This window comes from Poecilia mexicana, unplaced genomic scaffold (genome assembly GCF_051168715.1).
Source record: "Poecilia mexicana isolate PSO_F unplaced genomic scaffold, ASM5116871v1 scaffold_12, whole genome shotgun sequence".
NCBI classification, from domain to species: domain Eukaryota; kingdom Metazoa; phylum Chordata; class Actinopteri; order Cyprinodontiformes; family Poeciliidae; genus Poecilia; species Poecilia mexicana.
The window spans coordinates 25,934,391-25,960,687 of NW_028263381.1; the positions used below are offsets into that span (position 1 = coordinate 25,934,391).

General features: G+C 42.2%; 2 protein-coding genes across 2 annotated transcripts; one reads left to right on the forward strand and one right to left on the reverse strand.

The window, feature by feature from the left end:
* The first annotated feature begins 1,127 nt into the window (after positions 1-1,127).
* Positions 1,128-11,488, forward strand: ccni (cyclin I). The gene is made up of 10 exons (XM_014999959.2): positions 1,128-1,359; positions 3,246-3,405; positions 6,685-6,819; positions 6,949-7,023; positions 7,176-7,316; positions 7,922-8,047; positions 8,125-8,226; positions 9,028-9,163; positions 9,707-9,849; positions 10,612-11,488. Exons 2-10 carry the CDS (start codon positions 3,292-3,294, stop codon positions 10,768-10,770), a joined length of 1,131 nt encoding a protein of 376 aa, XP_014855445.2. The 5' UTR covers positions 1,128-1,359; positions 3,246-3,291; the 3' UTR covers positions 10,771-11,488.
* Positions 11,489-17,959: 6,471 nt separating this feature from the next.
* sowahb (sosondowah ankyrin repeat domain family member B) lies at positions 17,960-25,846 on the reverse strand. The gene is made up of 5 exons (XM_014999960.2): positions 22,129-25,846; positions 21,452-21,685; positions 20,806-21,146; positions 20,009-20,196; positions 17,960-19,439 (listed from the first exon to the last, which is right to left on the reverse strand). Exons 1-5 carry the CDS (start codon positions 25,496-25,498, stop codon positions 19,019-19,021), a joined length of 4,554 nt encoding a protein of 1,517 aa, XP_014855446.2. The 5' UTR covers positions 25,499-25,846; the 3' UTR covers positions 17,960-19,018.
* Between the last annotated feature and the right edge of the window lie 451 nt (positions 25,847-26,297).

Sequence of the window (26,297 nt, forward strand, 5' to 3'; positions counted from 1 at the left end):
TGAATGCTCCTGACGTAATCTGGACATTACGTAGTTGTATTTGACAGCTTTTTAACAACTGTTATCAACCAAACTTGGTATTAATCTAAAAAACAACGTCTGTAATCAGCTGAAACACTTATTGACTTCTTTCGGGCTCTGATAAAGCTGACTTATGTAAAAATAGGTAATTAGTTTAAGGTTAAAATGTTAGAAGAGCCTTACAAGCTAATTAAAGTGAAACACACCCTATTTAATTCAGTTCAATTTAAAATACTTTAATAATCTCAGATTGAAATTGAGTTTTTGAGTCACAAGGACATTTAATTTCCCAATGGGATCAATAAATTAGAAGTTGATAGCTGTGGGTAGGAAAGATCTTCTGTAGATGTTTGTGTTACAGCAATTATGAAGAAGCCTATCAACTTATTACCAAATATTCTTAAATACTTAAATAAAACGATAAATACAACACAAAGTATTTGTTTATTTACAACAAATACTTTATAATTAGTAGACCCACATCTATCTACAGGTTTTACTGAAAAGCCGATTTTGCTGCAACCAAATCAGCTGTTAGTTAATTTATAGAACTTGGTTGAATATAGGAAGCATTTTGAAAGAAATCCTGTTCTTATAACTGAGAATAAATTTGTGCAACTGAATCCAAATTAATTTGAAAACGAAATGTCGGTTTTGATACAGCAAACCTGCAAAATCTTAAAGTTTTGGATGAATAGCATCTGTTTCCTATAAAAAAAATAAACTAACATTTGAAAAACTAATAAAGAAAATAACTGAACTATTTTTGTTTTGTTATATTTAATTGTTTTTGTTATTATTTTCTTGAATCACGAGTATTTTTGACTGTTTTTGTTCCACAAACAAAAACACTCTGTTATGGAACAACAAAAGTACTTTTCCACCATTCTGACCTGCGTACATAAATGTACATATTTGTTCTTTTTATCTGCTCTCTATGTCTATATTTAGTGTCTTTGCGCTGTGAGCGTGTGAAACAGAAGGTAAAATCTTTATTTGTACAAATGTAACGCCTTATTTACAGTGGAATCGTTACATAACAATGAGCTACAAACAGAAGGTGCGATTGTTTCTCGCGTTAGCTCTGGCCGTAGGTGGGCGGGGTTTCATCCGCTCCCTCTCTCTCCTCCCAGTCCCCTCCTCGGAAGTAGACGTATCCCGTCTATATTCCGTTCTTATTTTTTTTTATATATTTATATATCAACCCCTCTACCCTCAAAACTCACAATGGACGACTAAACCGGAGCACGGGTCCTCGATTCCACCCGTCTTTCTTCCTGCTTGGATCGAGAGGACCGGATGAAACCCAACTGTGGTTTTCTCCGCTTCGCAGGGGAGGTAAGACGCCGGGCTCCGTCTACTTCCTGGCGCTGACTCGGGCATTTAAATGTCCCTGTGGTGGTGTTGGTGTTTATTACTGCAACATAGCAACCAATCGCCTTTATTTCACCCCAACGGAAAGCTCTGAGTTTTGTTTCTAGAATATATTTGAACAATAAATCTTCTTTTTGTTGTCCGTGACGTTAGCCATCAAGCTGCTAGCTGCGCTGTGAAATTAGCTGCATTCCAGAAAGTAGTTCGTTTCATTTTCAAATGCACCTGTCTTCTGAGTTCTGGAAATTTCCCTAATTTCTGTCGGACCGTCCAGGTGTTTTCCAACCTGTCAGCAAGCTCTGTTTCTAAAGCTTTGTTTAAAATTAGCAACTAAAATTATTACGTTGTTGTTGACAAAATCCAACCCTTTTGATCAATTATCCATCCGAGGTATTATAGGATGATTTAGATCAAGTCTTAGAATGATCTAGTCAAAGTCCAGACCTAAATGAAAATTGTTCTTCACACATGCTTTCTATCCAGTCTGACTGAGCTTTAGATGTTTTTGCAATAATGAACATTTTGCAGCTGTATGTCAGCAAAAACTGATTTAAATTATTGATCTGTCTTTATGCGAGTATCAGTTTAAACAGCAGTTAAGTAAATTGAAGCTTGCGGTTATAAAGTAGCAACATTTGAAGAATAATTTTACAAATTACCTTTTTTTTCAACTATGATGGCGTCAGATGTTGAAATGAATTTAACTTTAGCACAGCGATGTGTCAGATTTTCAAAAACTGAATTTCTTACATTGAAGCCTCTGGAAGGAAAAAATATAAAAATCTCAGAAATGTCATATTTAAACATTTTAGATTTTGCCCTTCAACCTCATCAATGTTTTGTAATTAATGTTTTACCCATTTTTCTGGTTAATTTATTAATTTTATTAGATATTTAGGTCAAAATTATCATAACATTTGATGTTTCCCATTAAAAACATCACCAGTCCAGGATGTCATGTTAAACAAAAGCACAGCCTTATATTTTCAAATCAGTTTGATTTAAAGGTGCACTAATTACAATTTCCTGTCCGATCACCAATCTTTAAAGATCCTGACCTGGCAATTTCAATGTTGGACTTTTTTTTTTTTTTTGTCTGAAATTATCAAGAGCAAATGGGGACATTGGCTGATTTTCAGAGCTTTATGGAGGCAAGTAAGTTTGGCTTCACATGTAAATCTCAGCAGATTGACAATTTCCGAAAATGAATGGGGCAGTCATATGTAGTGGCATTATAGCACAATCAACTAACTGTTTCCTTCGATTGTTTTAGAAATGCCACATATAACAAATATGACTTAAAAGATATTTAACTTAGTAATTCAGCGTCTTAAAATTGGACATCTGTCTCTTTAAGAAACTCCTGCTCTCTCTGAAACTCTGCCTTTATTAACCCTTAAATCATTTTTACCAGCGTTTCACTGAGAAGCAGCTCCTATAATGAGCTCAGCAGGTGTTTGCTAATTGCTGCTGGCTAGTCTGAAGGAGCTGAGTTTAGAAGGCGGGGCTAGGCCCACCCAGGCGTTTTGCACAGCTGAATGGTTGCCATGGAGATTGAAGGATTCTTCAAACACGTGAAAGAATCAAAGCAACACTCGAGGGAATAAAATTATAACATGATGGAAGGCTAAAATAAATAATCGGTTTTAAATAATACTGTCCCTTTAAGCCAACAGAACTCGATGGTTTGTTGTTAAATAAACCAACTAAAAGCTGAAACTTGTTGGGTTTTAAAATGAAAACCTTTAATTAAATGATAAAGCAGGCACTTTGAAAGCGTTTGCATAAAAACACACGTTGCGTTTATATGAAGCTGAGCTGTGTGTGTGTGTGTGTGTGTGTGTGTGCAGGTAGCTGTATCCAGTGGGGAGGTCGGCTCGACCCGGGGAGGCCAGGATGAAGTTCGCCCAACCCTGGGGACGCCAGAGGCTGTCTTTTCTCCTGGAGAAGGCCGCCTCTAGGGAAGCCCAGACGTGGAGGGGCTACGTGGCCAAGAAGCAAACCTCCCAGGTCAGGACCGGCGAAAAACTGCAGAAACTATACATGTTAACACGTTTCTAGAGAGAATATCTCCAGAAATAACACAAAAACAACTTACAAGTACATTTTCAGCTAGAAATCTGAGCTTGTTTTATTTAAAAACTCCTTAAATTTGATGAAAAACTTCTAGTCACATAAAACAAAAACATTTTTATGTCGTCCAAGAAATTACTCAAGAGTAAAAACATATTTGGTAAAAAGTTTACTGAGTGACTGATTAAGTTATCAATCATTTAATATTTTAAAATTACATCATCAGACGGACCAAAAAATAAAGTTCAGTAGAAATTTTTTTTATTTTAAGGAACAAAATGACAATAATTCATATAAGTAACAAAAAATAACAAAATAAGGCAAAATGAATTTTTCCAAATCAGTTTCTTTCACTAAATAACTTTAACTAACCTGCAGGTGAGTTTCTGGTTACAACATGTTTGTTTTTCATTCAGTGGGAAGAAAATCCAGTTTTTACTCAAGTAAGAACAGAAATACTTCATAATAAAACTGAATTTTTACTACAGCGTAGTAAAAATACTCCTAACAGTACATTTTTTTTCAAAAAGTAAATTTTATTTAAATGTGGTTACTGGGTCTCAAACCAGTCAGAGATTTCCCACTGTGGAAACTGGATGAACTTCAGATGTTTCTGCTTCATTTTGGGATTTTTACGTCACTGAAATCAGTTGGTTTTCAGGGAAAAACCTGAACGACGTCAAAAACAAACTCATTTCTGCTTTTTCTTCCCTTTCAGTTATGAAACCGTAAAATGACACAAGTAGGAAGCGTCGAAACTCTGTGTCGTATACATGCAGATGCATCCATATGAGGTCAAAGTCAACTTTGGTCAAAGTTTCTGTTTGTTGTTTTAGACTAAAGGAGAAATGGAGGCAGCAGCGGCTCCCAGGCAACGTTTTATTAATTCACATTAGAAAGAAAAATCTAAACATCTTCATCAGTTACTTTAAAATGTTTTGACATCGTTTTCAGAATAAGTTCTGATATGGAAAACGTCTCTGTAAACACATTTAACTTTATTAACTTTTCCAGAGACACTAAACTCTGAAAATGCTAAAGTCCAAACCTGCAGTTTGTTGTTCAGGTTCTGAATAAAACACTAAAACATTTATGGGTTGCATTAGCTGCTACACCGTTAGCATTGAGAGGCTATTTTGGGCTCGCATACCCTAACCCTATTATCGCTATTTTAGGCTAGCATAGCTTCGCTGATAGGCTAACTCCTTTTAGCACAACTTGAACACAGCAGTAGTCTTTTCTGGGAACCAATCAGATCGTTTTTAGAAGCAGAAATTAAACTGAGAAGTTTTTTCCATCACTGTTGTTAGCGGATGTCGCTTGTGCGTCAGATTTACGGGTTTACCAGAAACGTGCAAATAAAAAGGTTCCGCCAAAACTTTTACAAAAGTTTAAAAAAAAATTAAATTGTGTTACATTTTTAATGTGTTGATTAAAATTAATGTCTTAAAATGTTTCTCTCAAGTTTAATAATTAACAAGCTTGTGAATTTGTGAGATTTATTTGGATCAGAAATGGAGGAACGGATGGGAGGGAATCATTTTATTTAGATTTTTTTTCTGTTGTATTTTATTTCTTCTGTTTTATCTATTTGAGTCATCCTGGTTGTGCAGCTGTTTTTAGTAAATGGCTGCTGTTTCTTTTAAATGCTTTTTAAATAGTTTGTTTAGGAATCGAAAGCAAAACACAACCAACATTCCAACCTACTTTCTAATTATTAAATACCATAAATACCATAAATACCATCTATTCTTTCACCAGTTTATGAAAAACCAACCACAGAGAATCATTTCCTTTAAAATGTGTTTTATTTTCTTCAGTCTCCTTGAGGTGTGACGTGTTTCCAAACCGTGAGGTTAAAGTTGCGAAATGATTGTTAAACTGTTGACGAATTGCTCGGTTGCCATGGTCACGTGAGTCTGGGTGGCGTTTCGACTCAGCGTTTCACAAAAGACAGAAATAAAACCTGCAGTTCTCAGACGTGACACACATTCAGGAAGCAGCAGAAACACTGAGTCACAGAACAAACCAGCTGACAGGGTGTGTGTGTGTGTGTGTGTGTGTGTGTGTGTGTGTGTGTGTGTGTGTGTGTGTGTGTGTGTGTGTGTGTGTGTGTGTGTGTTGCAGCTCAATCAGCTGGTCTCACCCTGTCTGCGCTTTGCTTTGTGTCGTCACCTGTTTGTTTCAGACGTTTTGTCAGATCCTGGACACGCCTTAACTCAACTACTGCTGCCAAACCAAAGTCGTTAAATTCAAAATGAAAACTTAGTTCATTGTAATTTATCTGGTTTTACCTGCTCAAAAACAAAAATAAAAAAAGAAGTTCGTATGTCCACTTCAGATCCAAACATAAAAAGGCCCTCACTGTTGCTTTAAGAAGATAAAAGAAAACATTTCTTACTTTTTGGGTTCTCAACTGTTTTCTGTTTTCTTGGCCAAATTTTCACCATTTTTTATTTGTAACGAAGGGCCGAACAAAATCATTTCAATGTACCACAAAAGGCCCCCGAGCCACACTTTGAACACCCCTGTTTTAACTCTTCTTCTGCGCCTCTTTGTTTACGTCCATCAATAAAGAAATGAAGTTAAAGTTTCTGTCCGGTTCATTTGACCTTCTGACCCCACAGGAAGGCTTCATACTTGAAATCCTTAAAAGTTCTTGAAAATCCTTGAATTTCAATGAGTTGTTTTTAAGGTTTGTACATAATGTAACGTTTGATGGAAAAGATAAATTTTGACATTAACAGTTGAAACCAGATATATTCATACACCTGATAAAAAGGTTTAAAAAATTATTTAATGTCTGAAGTTGAATCTAAACTTTTCTTGTTTTAGGTAAAATTATCAAAATTATTTCCATTTGCAAAATGTCAGAAAACTTGGTGAGAACATTTTTTATTTAATTTTGAAAACGTTTTATTCCCTATTGATCTTATATTTTATATGTTAAACCAAGTTTTTAAAATCTTTTTGTTAAATTACTGATTTTTTTTCAGACTCAGGTGAAACATAAAATTAAATTATATTTTATTTTACTCTGTCCTGCTCTATAATGTAAAACACCATAAAAAACTTTATTGATAATATAATAACTCGGATCATATAACAGTGAGTTTAAATGTCGTCTTTTCGGTTCATTTGTATCGTTTTAAATCTCCAAAGTGGGAAAGTTTGCAGCCTGGCCGTCGTCATGGTAACCTGTCGTCATGGTTTCAGGATGCAGACGTCTCCCCGGCGCAGCGGGACGAGGCGGTCCGCTGGCTGACGGAGCTCCACGGCCGGCTGCAGCTCTACCCGGAGACCCTGGTGTTAGCCGTTAGCATCCTGGACCGCTTCCTGGCTCCCATCAAGGTACCGGACAAAACAACCAGAACAATCAAAACTATATCGGCAATAAATACATTTATCTTAGTAATTCAGCTCAAAAACTCTAGTTTCATGTGTTTTCCTTCCATCAATCGATTGATTATCGGTCCTCAGGTCCGTCCGAAGTACCTGCGCTGCATCGCCGTCGCCTGCTTCTTCCTGGCTGCCAAGACCTGCGAGGAGGACGAGGTAAAACCTTCAGCACCGGGGGGCAGCGCTGCTGGGGGAACGGCAGGGAGAGGCTCACCGTATGTGTGTGTGTGTGTGTGTGTGTGTGTGTGTGTGTGTGTGTGTGCGTGTGTGTGTGTGTGTGTGTGTGTGTGTGTGTGTGTGTGTCTCAGTGTGTTCCCTCTCTGAAGGAGCTGGCTGCCTCCAGTAACTGCGGCTGCTCTCCGTCGGAGATCCTGAGGATGGAGAGACTCATCCTGGACAAACTGGACTGGGACCTGCACACCGCCACCGCTCTGGACTTCCTGCACATCGTACGTCTCTCACACACACACACACACACACACACACACACACACACTTAGAGCTGAAACGATTAATCAGATTCACTGTGATTAATCGATCTTTGAAATATAATTTCAGTAACGTAACGATTCGAAGACTTTCATTAAATTATGTTTTAGTTGTTTTCATGAATCTGCTGAGTCGGGTGACGCCTCCTGCTGTCCAAACACTGATCAGTTAAGGACAGCCGTTCACTAAATTAGTCTTGTTGCAGTTCAGGCAGCAAAATTTAAAAAAGGAATTTAATTATTTCTTTATTTGCACTTTTTTCATATTGCATAAAAAAGACTTGAAATCTTCATTTAAGTCTGAATAACTGATTAATCTTCTGAATAACTGATTACCAAAATAAATTCCAGCTCTTTTCCTGGTTTCAGCCTCTGATTAAACATCCAAAATACTTTGAGGGAAATTAAATGTTGTAACTCAAATTATTCAGTTCATATTTCATAGATTACAGTAGAGGAGAGGCCGATGCTCTATTGATCCTCATTTTGATCGATGTCGTGTCTGAATCGGCTCAGCAGTGCCACCCGGTGGCAGGAAATGTGAACAGCTCTGCTTTGTGCCTCAGTTCCACGCGATGGCGACGGCGTCTCGCTCCGGCTTCCTGGACTCCATCGGGCTGAACCGCTCCCAGCACCTCGGCCTCCTGACCCGCCGCCTCTACGCCTGCCTGGCCGACCACGCCCTCATGCAGGTGGGCGCCCGCCGCCGCCGCCGCTTCCTGTTGGTGTGCGGCTGGTTCTGACTGACCGGGTCTGATTTGGTCTGCAGCTCAGGGGCTCCGTTCTGGCCCTGGCCCTCCTCAGCCTGGAGCTGGAGACCTGCTGTCCTGATTGGCTGGCGCTCACCATCGACCTGCTGAGGAAGGCTCAGGTGAGTCTTCGTCACAACGAAACTCAAGGTTCACGAAGCCGTGAAACCAGAGGAGTAAAGGTCAAAGGTTAAACTCACTGGGCAGACAGGGAGACGGTCGCTGCTGTATGGGGTTTAACCTGGAAGATAAACGGACTCAACCAGAACCGGAACCAGAACCTGGTACCGGGTTCTGAACCGGAACCAGAACCTGAACCAGAACCAGAACCTGGTACCGGGTTCTGAACCGGAACCAGAACCTGGTACCGGGCTCTGAACCGGAACCAGAACCTGGTACCGGGCTCTGAACCGGAACCAGAAGATTTTTCAGGTTTGGATAAATTTAGAGAAAATTTTTTAAAAATTAAGTTTCCAGATTTTATTCCCTTAAATATTAAATATATGTTAATAAATCTGTTTCCTCACTTGTCATCTACTTTTCTCTCTTTCTCTCCATCCCTCCCTTCTTCCTTCCTTCTTTCCATTCTGCCTTTCTTCCTGGTTTGGTTCCTTATTTTCTTTCTTTTCTTTAGTCTAACCTTCCTCCCGTATTTCTTTCCCTCTTCCTTCTTTTATTCTTTATTTCCGTCTTTTCTTTGTTCCTTCCATCCTTCTCTCCTTCCTTTCTTCCTCCCTCCTTCCTTCCTCCTAACCACTTTAATCTGTTTAGCTGCCTCAGAATCTGCCCGACTGAAATCATTCTCCATCTCAGTCTGAATCCTCCAATCAGAGCAGGCGTCTTTGAATCCCTCTGCTCTGAACCTGACTGCGTCACCGTGGCGACCAGGTGTAACTCTTCCTCTCCTCTCCTCTTCCTCCCAGATGGACAGCTCGGCGCTGATCCGCAGCAGAGAGCTGGTTTCACGCAGCCTGTCCACTCCCAGAGCTTCCCTGCCTCCCAACACCGTTTACATCTACCACCCCCTGCAGCTCGCCGCCCCGGCCCGCCGCCCGCTGGGTAGGTTCCCTCCAGAACCGGCCGGGTCCAGAAGAACCATGCAGAACCTCTTCTACCCTCTGGCCAATGAAAGAAACTGGTTTACAGCCTCAAATATCCCAACGATGTTTGGAAAAAATAAAAATATACATATTTATTCTGCAGGTTAATTGATTATTTGGATGATTAATTGGTCGTTCTTGTGATTAATCAATCAATCTGATAAACAAATAATCACATTTAGCAGATTCTCTGATTCTGCGTCTTTAACTAATTAAACCTCTTTTTATACAAAGTTAGAAAAACATTAAATGTTCGATATTAGAAAAATGTGTTTCCTGTAGTGTAATGGCAGAATTCCTCTTGGAAATGTTTGACTTTTAAAAACTGAAAAATTTCACATTTTATACTCAGAAATTTAGAAAAATTTTTAGAATTTTTCTGAGATTTCAGAAAATTCCAGAAATGTTTTCCTTTTCCATCTATATGGCTCCAATAAGCCACTGTAAATATGAGTAAGGTCGGGTTGGACAGTGCTGACCATGTGGTTCTTCTTTGGTCCAGGGACCATGGAGACCCCCAGGGACCAACCCGCCCTGCCTCAGGCGGCGGCTGGAGAGGAGAGCAAAGCTCCGCCCCCTTCCCCGAAACACCTGGCCCACCTGCAGAAAGTCCCGCTGCGCTGCAAAGCCTCCACCAAGCGCAAGGTGAGAGTTTCACCCTCTGATGCTGCAGCGACCAGCTTCACGTTTTATCACCATGTTGGGGTTAAAGATGTTAATAAATGTGTCCCGAGGTCATCAGAGGTCATCAGAGGTCATCAGAGGTCAACCAGCCCGTCGACATTTACAAGATTAATGAGTTTATATCAATGATCTCTGAAAACTTTTTTTCCTGTAAATCTTAATAATTATAACAAGTCAAATGTTTTGCTGCACAGATGTTGCAGTTGGTCGACATGTTTGATTTGTAGAATGGCTGGTTGACCTTTGACCTCTGAACGAATATCTTAATGTCTTTAAAATGTTAGTGGCACAAAAAAAAGTTTTACTGCACAAACATTTGAAATTAATTCTGTTTAATTGTCAAATTTAACAGAATTAATTTAGTGGTTCCACCTGGAAATAAATGTTTCCAGAGGTCAAAGGTCACCACTGAAACTTTTTAAAAACTATTATTTATCAATGATCTGTGGAAACTATTTTGTTTCTGTTCATCTTAAAAACAAACATTTTGCAGCACAGCTGATTGAAAATGTTTTATTTTAAACGTGGATTGGCTGGTTGACCTTTGACCTCTGGAAACATTTATTAATGTCTGTAAAATGATAGCGGCACAAACGTTTGACAACTGGCCGACTTTGCTCCGGTTAAAAACCGTTTTTGTTTTAGGTAAAAACGCGCCGCAGCATCAGAGCCTCACTGACATCAACGATGATCTAAGTGTGCATTACCTCCGTCTGCCTGTAGGTGGAGCAGATGGACGTGGACGACTTCTACGACGGCATCAAGCGCCTCTACAACGAAGACGCCACCTCCGCCGTCCATGAGGGGGCGACGCCCGGGGGCGGGGCTTACAGCGGCGGCTCCTCCCCCTGCCCTCCTCTGCAGCCGGTCGGCGCCTCGTAGAACGGGAAGCGGCTCAGCGGCCCGACCGGGTTCTGGTGTCCGATCAGCCGCCGGGCGTTCCCGTGGAAACGAGGCGCGGCGGAACGCTGGGACTGAGCGCAGCTCCCATCAGCCCCTGCAGCTGGAAAACAGAGCAAAAAAAAAACTAAACATCCAAAATGTTAAAAAAAATCTGCTTCTGATGTAATTATTGTTTAACACAAAAACATTTAAGCATAAAAACATTTAAACATTTAAGCTTCCTTAAAACCTGAACGTGTTGCTAATGGTGAAAATTTCCCTTTTTGTGGGTTTTTTCTGTCTCCTGCATGTTTTCCTCTTTTTTCGTTCCTAAAATGCGACTCCTCCCCGCCGAGGAGCTCGGTGCCATTTATTCATGTTACATTTAAAACTACCTGCCAAAACGTGTTTTTTAGTTTGTTACCTTGCAGTGAATGCATGAGACGTGTTTTGTTGCTTTGAGGCTGTTTGGTTTTGCTAAACAAACCCAACCAGCGACTCTCCGGTTGTCGACCAATCAGGACGAAGCTGCTCCTCCTCCGGGTGGATGTTCGCTTTGTGTCCAGGTTCACGGAGACGATCTTCCCTCCTGTTTGAGATGTTTTAACTTTGTTTAAATTATTTTTCCTCAGTGTAAAAAGCTCTGTTGCTCCTGCTGGAGGAGCTGCTGCTGGCTGCTCCAGGACCCTGAACACTAAATAAAGACCTTACAACGAGACTCCTGCTCTTCTTTTGCAGCACAACTCCAGTTCAGCAGCTTATTCTGGTTTAAACAGGCCAAAAACTGAGTCCAGATCCGGCTTCATTTGGGTCAGTTTAAAATTTAAGAGGCTGCCATCCCTTAAACAGCCACCAGAGGGCGCCACGTGGTCACGTTTGGATCAATGTAGTTCCATCTTCCAATAACGACCCAACACTGAAGCATGGAGGTGGAAGTGTCATGGTTTGGGGATGTGGCACCCAAAACAATTACCCAAAACTCACCAGTAGATTCACCATTGGCCTAGTCAAAGCCCAGAAATGAATAAACATCTTCTCAGTCCCTTCTCACTGAAGTTATTTCAGCTAAAGTAAAATTAACCACTGCAGGGAGGGTGTGCTAACTTTTCACCTCCTCCAGGAAGCACTTATTTTGTTTAATGAATGAATTTTTGACATTTATTTGTAGTTAAATAACTTTCTCACCCATAAATGTATAAAAAACCCTGAAGTTTTAAAGAGGTGTGTTTATTCACGCCTGTAGCTTCGTACTCTTCAAAGAGGGAAACGTTTCATTACAGCAGCAGAATTTAAACTTTACAGAATTAGATAAAAGTTATAAAAAATGCAGTGGTGGCACATTTCTACTGATGTTCTAATAGAGCTAATTATTTAGCGCTTCAGCATTTTTTGATAACTTTGAAAAGATTTAGCACAGCTAGCTTCCCCCTAAATACATTTTCAGGATAAATTCAAAAACACTAATTTACATTTCTGTTTTTTAATATTTCAGTTGATTGAAATTCAACGTCTGTGTTGATATTTTGGTTATTATTCATGTTCATGCTCTTCTTTTGAACAATACCAGGGTAGATTAGGCAAAATAAGCGTTAGCAAAACTCAACAACTATGAATCTGAACCATGAGTGAACAGTCAGTTCAAAAGAATCACTTCCTGTCAGTTCAAAAGAATCACTTCCTGCCAGTTCAAAAGAATCACTTCCTGCCAGTTCAAAAGAATCACTTCCTGTCAGTTCAAAAGAATCACTTCCTGTCAGTTCAAAATAATCACTTCCTGCCAGTTCAAAAGAATCACTTCCTGTCAGTTTAAAAGAATCACTTCCTGCCAGTTTAAAAGAATCACTTCCTGCCAGTTCAAAAGAATCACTTCCTGTCAGTTCAAAAGAATCACTTCCTGTCAGTTCAAAATAATCACTTCCTGCCAGTTCAAAAGAATCACTTCCTGTCAGTTTAAAAGAATCACTTCCTGCCAGTTTAAAAGAATCACTTCCTGCCAGTTTAAAAGAATCACTTCCTGCCAGTTCAAAAGAATCACTTCCTGTCAGTTCAAAAGAATCACTTCCTGTCAGTTCAAAATAATCACTTCCTGCCAGTTCAAAAGAATCACTTCCTGTCAGTTTAAAAGAATCACTTCCTGCCAGTTTAAAAGAATCACTTCCTGCCAGTTCAAAAGAATCACTTCCTGTCAGTTCAAAAGAATCACTTCCTGTCAGTTCAAAAGAATCACTTCCTGCCAGTTTAAAAGAATCAGTTCCTGTCAGTTTAAAAGAATCACTTCCTGCCAGTTTAAAAGAATCACTTCCTGACGCGCCGATCATTTAGGTAGAAGGTGATTCTCTGAATTCGGTGCCTTTTGTGTCCCACAGGTTTATCATGTAAACATCCATGTGTTGGTAATCCAACATGCAAATATATTTTAAAAATTATGTTTTGAAAAATTTTATGGGTTGTTGAAGCGTAGAAATCAGCCGAATGTTAATTTTTCAATTAATATAAAACAAATAAAAATAGCCAATAACTACAAGTTATTTGTACCATTATAAACATTTTAAATATGAGAAAAATACATGAATTATATATAAAATAGCATTTTTTAATCCTGTCCCTCCAGTTTTGTTCAACCCCATAACAGGAACTAATTCCTCCTTTTTATAAATAATGGTTCAGTCCAACTTCCTCAGCAGCCAGGAAGTGACATCACTGAAGTCTCTTCCTGCTCACTTAAAGAGATTTAAATGTTAGGAAAGTTTCTTACCTTTATTTGGTTATTTTTTACCTAAATGTCATCGTCAAACTCAACCTTTCAGTCCTGTTACAGACGTAAATGATGTTTAATGTTGTTTGGGAAAAAGTAAAGGACGGTTTTTGAAACATTAATTTCTTCTTGTCATGTTGCTCCATATCCTAGCTGATGTGAATTTATGGCAACTTTCAGTGAAAATCTTGAACCTCGTTTTGTTGCTGCTGGTCAGCCGGAGGGTCCAACCCTGATACAGTCTGGTCAGGTTCTACTGGGTCCAACCCTGATACAGTCTGGTCAGGTTCTACTGGGTCCAACCCTGATACAGTCTGGTCAGGTTCTACTGGGTCCAACCCTGATACAGTCTGGTCAGGTTCTACTGGGTCCAACCCTGATACAGTCTGGTCAGGTTCTACTGGGTCCAACCCTGATACAGTCTGGTCAGGTTCTACTGGGTCCAACCCTGATACAGTCTGGTCAGGTTCTACTGGGTCCAACCCTGATACAGTCTGGTCAGGTTCTAACTGGGTCCAACTCTGATACAGTCTGGTCAGGTTCTACTGGGTCCAACCCTGATACAGTCTGGTCAGGTTCTACTGGGTCCAACTCTGATACAGTCTGGTCAGGTTCTACTGGGTCCAACCCTGATACAGTCTGGTCAGGTTCTACTGGGTCCAACCCTGATACAGTCTGGTCAGGTTCTACTGGGTCCAACTCTGATACAGTCTGGTCAGGTTCTACTGGGTCCAACCCTGATACAGTCTGGTCAGGTTCTAACTGGGTCCAACCCTGATGCAGTCTGGTCAGGTTCTAACTGGGTCCAACTCTGATACAGTCTGGTCAGGTTCTACTGGGTCCAACCCTGATACAGTCTGGTCAGGTTCTACTGGGTCCAACTCTGATACAGTCTGGTCAGGTTCTACTGGGTCCAACCCTGATACAGTCTGGTCAGGTTCTACTGGGTCCAACCCTGATACAGTCTGGTCAGGTTCTACTGGGTCCAACTCTGATACAGTCTGGTCAGGTTCTACTGGGTCCAACCCTGATACAGTCTGGTCAGGTTCTAACTGGGTCCAACCCTGATGCAGTCTGGTCAGGTTCTAACTGTGTCCAACCCTGATACAGTCTGGTCAGTTTCTAACTGGGTCCAACCCTGATGCAGTCTGGTCAGGTTCTAACTGGGTCCAACCCTGATACAGTCTGGTCAGTTTCTAACTGGGTCCAACCCTGATGCAGTCTGGTCAGGTTCTAACTGGGTCCAACCCTGATACAGTCTGGTCAGGTTCTAACTGGGTCCAACCCTGATACAGTCTGGTCAGGTTCTACTGGGTCCAACCCTGATACAGTCTGGTCAGGTTCTAACTGGGTCCAACCCTGATACAGTCTGGTCAGGTTCTAACTGGGTCCAACTCTGATACAGTCTGGTCAGGTTCTAACTGGGTCCAACCCTGATACAGTCTGGTCAGGTTCTACTGGGTCCAACCCTGATACAGTCTGGTCAGGTTCTAACTGGGTCCAACCCTGATACAGTCTGGTCAGGTTCTAACTGGGTCCAACCCTGATACAGTCTGGTCAGGTTCTACTGGGTCCAACCCTGATACAGTCTGGTCAGGTTCTAACTGGGTCCAACCCTGATACAGTCTGGTCAGGTTCTACTGGGTCCAACCCTGATACAGTCTGGTCAGGTTCTACTGGGTCCAACCCTGATACAGTCTGGTCAGGTTCTAACTGGGTCCAACCCTGATACAGTCTGGTCAGGTTCTAACTGGGTCCAACCCTGATACAGTCTGGTCAGGTTCTAACTGGGTCCAACCCTGATGCAGTCTGGTCAGGTTCTACTGGGTCCAACCCTGATGCAGTCTGGTCAGGTTCTACTGGGTCCAACCCTGATACAGTCTGGTCAGGTTCTACTGGGTCCAACCCTGATACAGTCTGGTCAGGTTCTACTGGGTCCAACCCTGATACAGTCTGGTCAGGTTCTACTGGGTCCAACCCTGATACAGTCTGGTCAGGTTCTACTGGGTCCAACCCTGATACAGTCTGGTCAGGTTCTAACTGGGTCCAACCCTGATACAGTCTGGTCAGGTTCTACTGGGTCCAACCCTGATACAGTCTGGTCAGGTTCTAACTGGGTCCAACCCTGATACAGTCTGGTCAGGTTCTACTGGGTCCAACCCTGATACAGTCTGGTCAGGTTCTAACTGGGTCCAACCCTGATACAGTCTGGTCAGGTTCTAACTGGGTCCAACCCGTAACCCGATACGTTGTTGTGATTTTTTAACATCAATGTAACATAATAACTGCCTCCCACTGTGTTCTGTGTTCTGTTATGTCATGATTGTTGTTTTTCTCTCTCAAATGAAATCATTCGGATCTCGTTACGTATTTTTCTAACAGGTTTATCTCAGAATCTCACAGAGGAAAATAAAGATATGAAACGTCTGACTGAACAACAGGGTTCAGGAAGAAAGAGGAAATAAAAGCTGTTTCTGGACTTTGGCTGCTTGAGTTCATCGTTTTCAGTCCGCCTCCCTCCCCCAGGGATTCACTCTGGTTTAAATCGTTATTAAAGTCGGAGGAGGAACCGATGACTTCCTGATTGCTGCGTTTGTTCCTCTGTCTGCCCACATTGTCAGGCGCTAACGCTAACGCTAACGCTCCAAAGCCCCAGTCAGGTTTTTATGGCACCTGGAGATTCCTCTCATTGTTTGAATTTCACACATGTTCTTCAGTTTGGTTTTGCTTTCCCATGACTTGCAGAGTCTCACTGACAACAGGAAGGAAAAGCTCGGATTGTTTGCCCTCCGTTTGGTTTCTGTCCTTCTCGTTTCTCCGTTTCATCTTTGGATGGATTCCAGGAATGTGATGCTCTTATCAGAAAAGCTGCAAATCGTCTTGCATTCCAGACTGAATCTGATCTGAAGTCTGTTTGTCCTGCAGGAAGAATTTCATTTTTCCTAATTGTGTTTTTGTTTTAATGTTGGGTTTCATTAATAACTGGGTTTTGTTGACCGGTTATTTCATCAGAATTACATCACGAGTCTTTAGGCCAAAACCTAAAAACAGAAACGTTTCTGACTAATGTGTGTTTGACACGTTGGTGTAGAACAGGTTCCCATCGTCAACACGCTGCTGAGCAAACAGCTGCAGGCCGGAGAGGCCAGACCCAACATGATCACACATCAGGGCTGCAGATCCGGCTTCCCTTCAGGGGGTTTCCATGGAAACAGACACAAACAAACAGCTCTTATTTTAAGTCACATCTGACTTAGTTTGTGAAATAATATGGTAAATTGTGATTAAATTTAAATTTTTATCGGGTCGATAAGTGGTACTGGGCTGATATTTACTATATATATTTACCAAAATGTATTATTTAATTATTATTAATAATTTAGAGGGAGTTTAGCGGGTCGGTCGTCTGGTGTTTGCTTGGTCAGGTGACAAAGATAGAAGATAATATTGATTTTCTCTGTTATGAAGCAAAAACCAGAAACATGAATATCATGAATATTATCACATCGGTGCATTTCTGGAGTAAAAACACATTGATTAAAAAAACCCATCATATTTAAGCAGAAATCATGTTTTTCCGAATTTTGACTGATTATGATGAACTTTGTGTGTTTTAATTTAAAACTCCCATTAAATACCAAATTATGCATAAATATCCCATTTAATTATAGACCAGGAATCGAACCACGACCGTCTCTGTGTTCAAGCCGAGCGCGCTGCTAACTGAGCTAACAGAGGGTCAGGAATTATTCAGATTTTTCATTTTTAAAAAGATAAAAATAAAGTTTTCTTCTAATTTTGCAGAAACACCAACAGATGAAGACGGACTGTCCGGCTGCGTTTCCAAAAATTGCAAATATATATATATATATATATATATATATATATATATATATATATATATATTATATTTCTAATGCTCAATTATTTGATTTGTTAAAATTTTAAAAATAAACTCGTTATTGATCAAATTCAAAAATACTTTATTGAAATATTAAACTAACTGAGTTTGTTAGATGCAGCAGGCATCTCCTGTAGCAGTCTGTCCACAGCGTTTCTATTAAAGCCTCTGACTGGAGACTCTGTTGCTGTGCAGCATTCTGATGAAGGTGGTCTGCAGAACAGAACCAGAACCGGCTGAAGTTTAAACCCTAACCCCTGATTGGTTGGTCAGTTAGCCCCGCCCACTGACCAATCAATTACTTTTGATTGGTGACAAAAGTAGTTTAATTACATTTATATTAATTTTTCAGTTTTTTAAAATAATTTTTCACGTTAATACTATTCCTTCAAAATAAAAGCACCTAAGTAAAAGTTTCACCACATTTTTATTTTTGAAAAACCTAATAAAAGTAACCATGTTAAAACCCAACAGAATTTAATTACTATAAACATCTTTGAACCTGAACTCTAAATTAAAAGGGACATTAAATATGTTAGTAAATATGTTGTTTTTTATTATTTTTGGTACAAAAATCAGTTAAAATCAGAGCAGAGCTTCGTTTGTTGAATCAGCTTCAGAGTGAAACCTGAGAGGATTTTTCCACGTTTATCCTCCCACATCAAACTGAAACATCAGATAAAATCCTTCCTTTGTTTTCAGCCGCTGCAGAAACTAAATGCTACAGTTGGAAACGGGCGGGGCGGCCAAAGATCGAGACCGAAACAAACAAAATGGAGCCAACAGAGATTCATTCAATGTAAAAAGAAACTTATTCCAGGTTTTTCTGGATTAACTTAATGAAAACTTACAGTTAGTTTATGGGAAAAATAAAATATATATAAAAGCATAAAAAAACAAGTTTTGTGACAAAATCATTGATAGGTTAAGAATGCATGGAAAATTTAGTGGAAGGAAAAAATGGATGACTTATGAAATCCAAAGACAGAACAGTAAAAGGCCCCAAACCATAATACTGCCACCACCAGGTTTTTGACATTTAATTTTATGATTTAAAATGTTTATTTCATTTACATTCAAATTTAGTTTTAGTTTTTTGTATTTTGAACATAATTTCATGATTTAGCCATGTTAGCTAAAGTTAGCATGTTGGAAAACATCAACCCATTTAACTTTAGTCTTGAGTAAAAAATAAGCTAAAAAGCTAATGTTAGCATAAATGCTATCATTATCATGCTAATGTTAATATTCTAATACATTAAATCTGTCTCTTTAACTGCTCATAGTATTATAACAAAAACACTTTCATGTCTTTTCCTGTTTAGTCATCATAGTTTGCTGGTATCAAATGTTTAATTGGATTTTAGTCATTTATTGTCATGTTTCCATTAATTGGAGCAAAATTTGAATAAATCCAAACATCAGCAGATGCTTTTTAGAGACTTGATGTATAAACTACAAACCCAGATCAGCTCCAGTAGAAAACAGTGAAGTTAAAGTTCTGCCTGTTCAGCTGGATGTTCAGGGTGGAGGAAGCAGGCAGGAACACGTCTGTAACAGCAGGGAGGCTCAGCAAACCGGTTCTGGTTCTGCTAGAACCGGTGCAGAGATTTGGGCTTCAGCAGCGCAGCGATGGACGTCGACCTGCTGACCTTCGCTGTGAGGGTCAGCGTCTGCGGCCTCTGGCCGGAGGAGGCCGAGGAGAAGTGGTGGCGCAGGCGGCGCTGCTGTTTGGGCGGCTTCCAGCCCGGATCGTCGTTCTCGGCACCGCGGGTCAGCGCGGCCTTCGGCGGCGCCGCCAGCAGCTCCAGGATGTCCGGGGCTCGGTCGCTCAGGTACTGCCAGGCCTTCTTCCCCGCCATGTCCCTCAGCTTCACGTCGGCGCCGAACTTCTTCACCAGCAGCCGGATGATGTTTTTGTGACCGTGGATGGCGGCGATGTGGAGAGGCGTCTGACCCGCCGTGGTCTTGGCGTTCACGTCGAAGCTCAGGCCTTTCTGCTCCATCCCGTACCTGAAACCAGCAGCAGACGACCTGGAGGTCAAATCAGGCCATGAAATTCACTCATTCATAAGTTCATTTGGACACCGCCGTATTCAGGCCATTAGAGATCAATTCTGAAATTAATCTAAGAAATTTCTAGGAAAAAAAAAGTTGGAAATTTGCTAGAAAAAAAAATCTGAAATTTTTGGATGAATCTAAAATATTTTCTAGAAAAAATGGTTAATTATTCAGTTTGAAAAGTTGGAAATTTGATAATTTTTTTCAAACATTTTGACAGAAATCAGAAATTCTCTAGAAAAGAGTTTGAAAAATCAAAAATTAGCATGAAAAATATCACAAATTTTGAGATGAAACAAAAATTTTCTAGATCTAGAAAAAAGTGATGTAATGAAAATCCTTCAGAATGTGATTTTTAAGATCCTGTTAGTCATTTGAATAATCTATAGAATAATCAGTTCTTAATATAATCTATAGCTGCAGCTCTAGGCTGAGGAAACGTCAACATGTAGACGTTGAGCCAAGCTGATCACTCAGTGGGATCCAAACCAAAACCGGGTCCTGGTCTGACCCTGGCTCACCACAGGGTGTTGATGACTCGGTGGTCGCCATGTTTGGCGATCCAGTGCAGAACCGTGAAGCCGGAGATGAAGTCCTTCCGGTTGAGCAGCGAGGAGTCGGTCCTGAACAGAGCGTAGATGTCCGGCCAGGCACCCGCCGCTGCCTTCACCATCCAGTCGTGCTCCTGGGCCTCCAGAGGAACCACAGACTGTTGGCGACAGTCACATCCAGTTTGTTAGCATCAACAAGGCCCATAAAGACACAACAATAAAAAAAAACTTTACATTTCAGTGGAAAAATAAAGTCATGAAAAGTTGTAATCCAGAGTAGAATCAATCATTGTTCCAGTTATTATTAATGAAAGTAACTCTAAGCAGGCTGGTTTTAGCCTCGACTTAAAGGAACTCAGTGTTTCAGATGTTTGTTCTACATTTGTGGTGCATAGAAGCTGAATGCTGCGTCTCCACGTTTGGTTCTGGTTCTGGATGCAGAGCAGAACTTCCTTCTTCCCCAAATGGAAATAAAAACAGAGAGACATCAGATTTTAGTGTTTGGAAGAATTCTCAAAACATTTTTCCAGTAAGCGCTAGGCTAACGGTTTGCTTTGGTTGTATTTACCCAGAATGCCCTGCTCTGTAGTCCACTTCCTGCTTTTGGAGCAGTCTCTGGTCCACTTGTCATTCACATATGCATTCAAACTGAACCAGATTTCACTTCAGCTGGACCCAGACTGAGGTTAGCGTTTTGAACTGGACTTTGTAGGCAAATGGACTGGAGTTGGATTAAAGCGGGCCCATATCCAGAGTGTTAGTCCCACCTTTCCAGCGTTATGAGAGTGAAGGCTCTTCCTGGCTTCCTTCCTCCCGCCCTCTGAGGCGATGGGGCTGGTGCATCGCGGCGGCGGCGTGGTGCAGGACGACAGGGACGAGGAGGACAGGTGGTGGGGAAGACTGAGCGAGGACGAGATCCGGTGAAGCCGTTCCAGTCTGGCGTCCTCCAGTCCTACACCGCCTTCTTCCTGGTCCAGGTCGGTTCCCAAGCTGCGGCAAATCCGGTTCCTCAGTCGGCTGCTCATCCGACGAGCCGCCGCCGAGCGGAGCTTCACACGAGGCGAGTCAATGGAGCTGTTGCTTGACTTCATATCATCACAGAGTTCATCTACAACACAGAGGAAACTTCAGCTTCAACAGCCACTAAACACATTAACAATATGCTAGCTAACGCTCACATTTAAAAACTAGCGGAAGATAACGCTAAAAGGTTAAATACATTAAAAATATAGCAGAAGCTAATGCTAAACATAAAAAACCCCATCAGAAAATAAAACTAAACCACTAAACACATTTTTAAAAGTATTAGTTGCTAGTGCTAAACATTCAAACAGATTACAAAAGTAGCAGAAGCTAATGCTAAACTGCCGAACACATTAAAACTGGAAGACAACAATGACAGGCACTCAGAACCTGTGGACTGATTCAGGGATGATCCTCTGGACGCGTACTGCTGGTTGTCATTGAGATGGTCGCTGGACATGTAGAGCGGCAACTTTCGACTGGGAGACGGCAGGTCGTCGCAGAGATTCCCCATCGACTGATGGAGCGGCATTTTCAGGTTGGACCGACGGGCCGGAGGTTCCACTTTGGTTCTGTTGGACTCCTGCAGAACCTCCAGCGACGTCGACGAAACCGCAGGATCATCTGGAAGACGTACAAATAGTTCAACAGATCAGTGAATATTACAGGAAAATCTTTCACATAAATCGGTATAGACGTTTCCAGGGTTTTGCTTGTTTGAGTAAAAACATTAGCCATTTTGAACAATTCAAAATGGCTACCATGGCGTCAGAGTTTGTTTTTTAACTGAATTTCTGGTGTTAAATTATCCATTCAAGGAACTACAGAAATTATATTTACTGACAATTTGATTTTTAAAGATGGTTGCCATGGAAAATTTATTTTAGCACTAAAATCTCTAATATTGAATCATACAGATCATATATACTTTCTCCATCTTGTGTTTCCTTTTTCTGGCGCATATTTTTCAAAATGGCTGCCATGTTTGTTATAGAGAGCATAAGTTTGCACTAAATTTATCCAGAAGATTCCAGGAAAGTCTGGATAACAGAAAGAATCTGCTCTACCTGCTCTGAAGGTTCTGGAGGACCCAGACGGAGGCCAGTCGCTGACGGAGGACCTCACATCCGACGGCGAGTCGAAGATGTCGCTCTGACTGGACGACAGCCTCTGGTTCTGATGGGGCCTGATTGGTTTAGAGGTCCAAACAGCACACTTGTCATGGTGGCGTTCGGTGTTGAACTCTGCTTCTAGAGGCAGACTGCGTCTCATGGACTCCACCGGGACAGGTCCGGGTTCTGGTCTGGACTCAGACTCCGAGTGGGACCGAGACGCCAGAACTTCAACGTCCGAGTTCTGGATGTAGATCTGAGGAACCTTGTTCCCTGAGAAAGAGGAGGGAGGAGCCTGGGACTCTATGATGCAGGGTGAGGAGGCAGACGTGACCCTCGCCACGTCGCTGAGAGGGGCATTCAGGGGCCACGGACCTCCCGCTGAGCCCCGTCTGATCTGGACATCCTCCTCCTCTTTGTAGTCATCATCCTGAGAAACAGCTGATCTGTAGCTCTGCCTGTTTCTGAAGCGGCGGACCGCAGCCTGATGGAGCTGAGGAGCGGGTTCATATCCTCCAACAGGTTCTGGGTCCTGAGGAGGACTCTGCTGTCCTTTGGGGGATTCAGGAACGGGATCATGGAAGGAGATTTTCTGATCCCTATGTAGTTTTGGACTCTTGGGGACCTTCTGACCCTTAAGAGGTTCTAGATTCTGGGGGATCTGCTGTTCCTTAGGAGGTTCTAGGTTTTTCTGATGAACCCTAAGTAGTTCTGGACTCTGGGAGATCTGCTGTCCCTTGTGAGGTTCCAGATTTTGGGGAACCTGCTGTCCTTTAGGAGGTTTTAGACCTTGGTGTCCATGGAGAGGTTCTAGAGTTTGGGGGACCTGCTGGGCCTTAAGAGGTTCTAGATTTTGGGGGACCTGCTGGCCCTTAAGAGGTTCCAGATTTTGGGGGACCTGCTGGCCCTTAAGAAGTTTTTGACTCTGGGGGATCTGCTGTCCCTGGAGAGGTTCTGGGTTATTCTGATGTACCCTACGTAGTTCTGGACTCTGGGGGACTTGCTGTCCTTTAAGAGGTTCCAGATTTTGGGGGACTTGCTGTCCTTTAAGAGGTTCCAGATTTTGGGATACCTGCTGTCCCTGGAGAGGTTCTGGGTTTTTATCGTGTACCTTATGTAGTTCTGGACTCTTTGGGATCCACTGTCCCTTAAGAGGTTCTTGACCCTGGGGGAGCTGCTGTCCCTTAAGAGGTTCTGGATTTTTCTGATGTACCCTACATAGTTCTGGATTCTGGGGTATCTCCTGTCCATTAGGAGTTTCTAGATTCTTGTGGACCTGCCGTCTTCTGAGAGGTTCTAGATTTCTCTCAGGTTCTGGGGGACCTGCTGTCCAAAGACATTCTGGATTCTGGGGGATTTGCTGTCCACTGAGGTATTCAGGTATTGGATCCTGGTAAGGAATCTTCTGTTCTCTGTGTAAGTCTGGATTGGAGTCTAGAAAATAGATTTCCTGTCCTCTGATAGGTTCTGGAACAGGGTCATAAAACATCTGCTGTCCCCCAAGAGGTTCTTGATTCTGTGAGACCTGATGTCCACTGAGATATTCTGGAATTTGATGCTGATAAAATATGTTTTGGGCTTCTGGGACAGGGTCCTCATAAGGAATCTCCTGTCGCCTAAGGTGTTCTGGTATCTGTTGAGGAACCCGTTGTACCCTCAGAGGTTCTGGATTCTGTAGGACTTGTTGAGGAACCTGTTGTACCCTCAGAGGTTCTAGATTCTGGGGGACCTGCTGTCCTCTACGAAGTTCTATATTTTGGGGAATCTGATGTCCACTGAGGTATTCTGGAATGGGATCTTGATAATAGATATTCTGTCCTCTGAAGGCTTCTGGAACAGGGTCTTCATAAGCAATCTCCTGTCCCCTGAGGTGTTCTGGCATCTGTGGGACCTGATGAGGAATCCATTGTCCCCTGAGAGGCTCTGGATTTTGAGGGGCCTGATAAGGAATCCGTTGTCCCCTCAGAGGTTCTGGATTTTGAGGGACCTGATAAGGAATCCATTGTCCCCTGAGAGGTTCTGGATTCTGGGAGACCTGCTGTCCACTGAGGTATTCAGGAATGGGATCCTGATAAGGAATCTCCCATCCCCTGAGGTGTTCTGAATTTTGAGGGACCTGATAAAAGCTCTGCTGTCCTCTTGGTGGTTGAGGTGTGGGATGGTGGGCAGAGACCTCCCAACCTCTCAGGGGATCTCTGCTGGGGTCCTGATAAAACACATTCTGTCCTCTGATGGGTTCTGGGACACGGCTAATCATATATCCTCTTGGATCCTGATGTGGGACATCCCTTCTTCTGTTGGGGGCTGGGAATGGACTTTGATGAAGGACCTGCTGTCCCCTAACAGGTGCTGGGAAGTGGTCCTGACGGTTACCAACATGTCCTCTGAGGGGTTCAGCAACGCGGTTCTGATGAAAGGTCTTCTGTCCTCTGATGGGATCTGGGGATTGGTCCTGACGGCTGAGGATACGTCCTTTATTGGGTTCCGAGGCGGTTCCCTGATTTGGGGGATCCCACCTTTCACCGGGGTCTGGGGCATGGTCCTGACGGCCGACTATGTGTCCTCTAACGGGTTCAGGAACTGTTCTCTGATGTGGTTTGTCCACTCTCCTAGAGGGCATATGGGGGAAGTCCTGTTGAGGGACTTCATGCCTTCCAGGAGGTCTGGGTGTGTAGTCCTGGTGGTTGACAATATGTCCTCCAATAGGTTCATAGTCCTGTCCTCTGATCGGTTCTGGAAAGCGGTCCTGATGGGGGGCTTCCTGTCTTCTGGTGGGGGCTGGAACAAAACTTTCTTGAGGCATTTCCTGCCATCTGATTGGCTCAGGGATGTAGTCCTGATGTCTCACAGCTGGAACCAGCCTGTTCTGTTCCTCTGTTTTGCTCTGATAAGGAATCTCTGAAAGTTCTGAGACCCGGTTTCCTACCTGGACAGATTCAGGACTCTGGTTCTCCCTGTAGTTCTCCACCACGATCCCCGCCGCAGGTAGGGCGGGATTCCTCTCGGTGTCTCCCGGTGGGGTGAGGCTTACCGCCGGAGATAAGCTGGCTCCGACCGGACCTGGTTCCGCGGAATCTCTGCCCGAACCTGCACCGGAAACATATCCTCTGTACTTCTTCCTGAGGGTCACGGTGGATACCCCGTCTATCTTCGACACGGTTGCCACGGAGTTGACGAAACTCTTGAAGCGATCTCGGTTCCCGACGTTCTCCGGATTGTCCCGCAGGTAGGGCAAGAAGTGGGCCAGCAGCTCGGTGTTTTTGGCCGAACCGCCGCAGCGCTGCAGGAAAACCAGAACCGCGTCCTGAGTGAAGTCTGTGGCCATGCTGGGTTCCTTCAGTTTCTGTTGTCTCAAAGGTCGGGCAGTTGTTTCTGTCAGCCCACCGAAGCCCCGCCCACCGCAGGTATTTAACTCCAAACTCACCTACTGCATTCCAGCAGGTGACCCGGATGTCCAATATGTTCACCTGGTTATCAAGTTCTGCTTTCACTGTATTATGAACTAAGAAAGCTAAACATCTTCTCGAAAATTGTGGAATATTAATTAAAATTCCTTCAACAAAACTAAATTTCTAATCAATTCAGGTCTCAAATGTTTCTTTCTGCTACTTCAAAGTTTGTTTCTGTTCTGATTTATCTTCTATCCGATTCCTGGACAGTATGGAGTGCTGAAAGTGCCACAAGGTGAATATTTGCACACTAACTTCATCATCAGCATGTGATTTCATGTCAAAACAAGAAATAAACACATAACAGTATTTATCAGTAATCTATTAGATACACATCAGTTTTTAATCATAAAGTATAAATTCATGATGTGCTGCAGCACCATGAAATATTTTAATTAAATTGTGAAATATGTTCCTTTTTATAATTAAAGAAGGAAAATTGTCTTTTGTGCCTCAAACGAAGGTATTTTTCTCCAGTTTCATCCAGAGTTTCTCCCTCTGCTGTAGGAATTACAGGTTTCTGTTAAATCAGCTCAGAGTGAAAAGAAACACCCAGAATCTCATAAACTCCCATCACATTTCAATCGTGACGTTTTCCTTCAAACTGGAGTTGAAGGCTCTCAGATCTCCGACATAAAACTCAGTAGAGTTTTATGTCGGAGTTTTATTTAGTAG

Excerpts from the sequence above, each read along its gene's own strand:
- ccni (XM_014999959.2), top strand. The coding sequence starts at position 3,292 with ATGAAGTTCGCCCAACCCTGGGGACGCCAGAGGCTGTCTTTTCTCCTG. Across the intron at positions 8,227-9,027 it reads ACCTGCTGAGGAAGGCTCAG|ATGGACAGCTCGGCGCTGAT; the intron begins GTGAGTCTTCGT and ends TCTTCCTCCCAG. Across the intron at positions 9,850-10,611 it reads AAGCCTCCACCAAGCGCAAG|GTGGAGCAGATGGACGTGGA; the intron begins GTGAGAGTTTCA and ends GTCTGCCTGTAG.
- sowahb (XM_014999960.2), bottom strand. The coding sequence starts at position 25,498 with ATGGCCACAGACTTCACTCAGGACGCGGTTCTGGTTTTCCTGCAGCGC. Across the intron at positions 20,197-20,805 it reads ACTCTCATAACGCTGGAAAG|TCTGTGGTTCCTCTGGAGGC; the intron begins GTGGGACTAACA and ends TGTCGCCAACAG. Across the intron at positions 19,440-20,008 it reads CGAGTCATCAACACCCTGTG|GTACGGGATGGAGCAGAAAG; the intron begins GTGAGCCAGGGT and ends TGCTGGTTTCAG.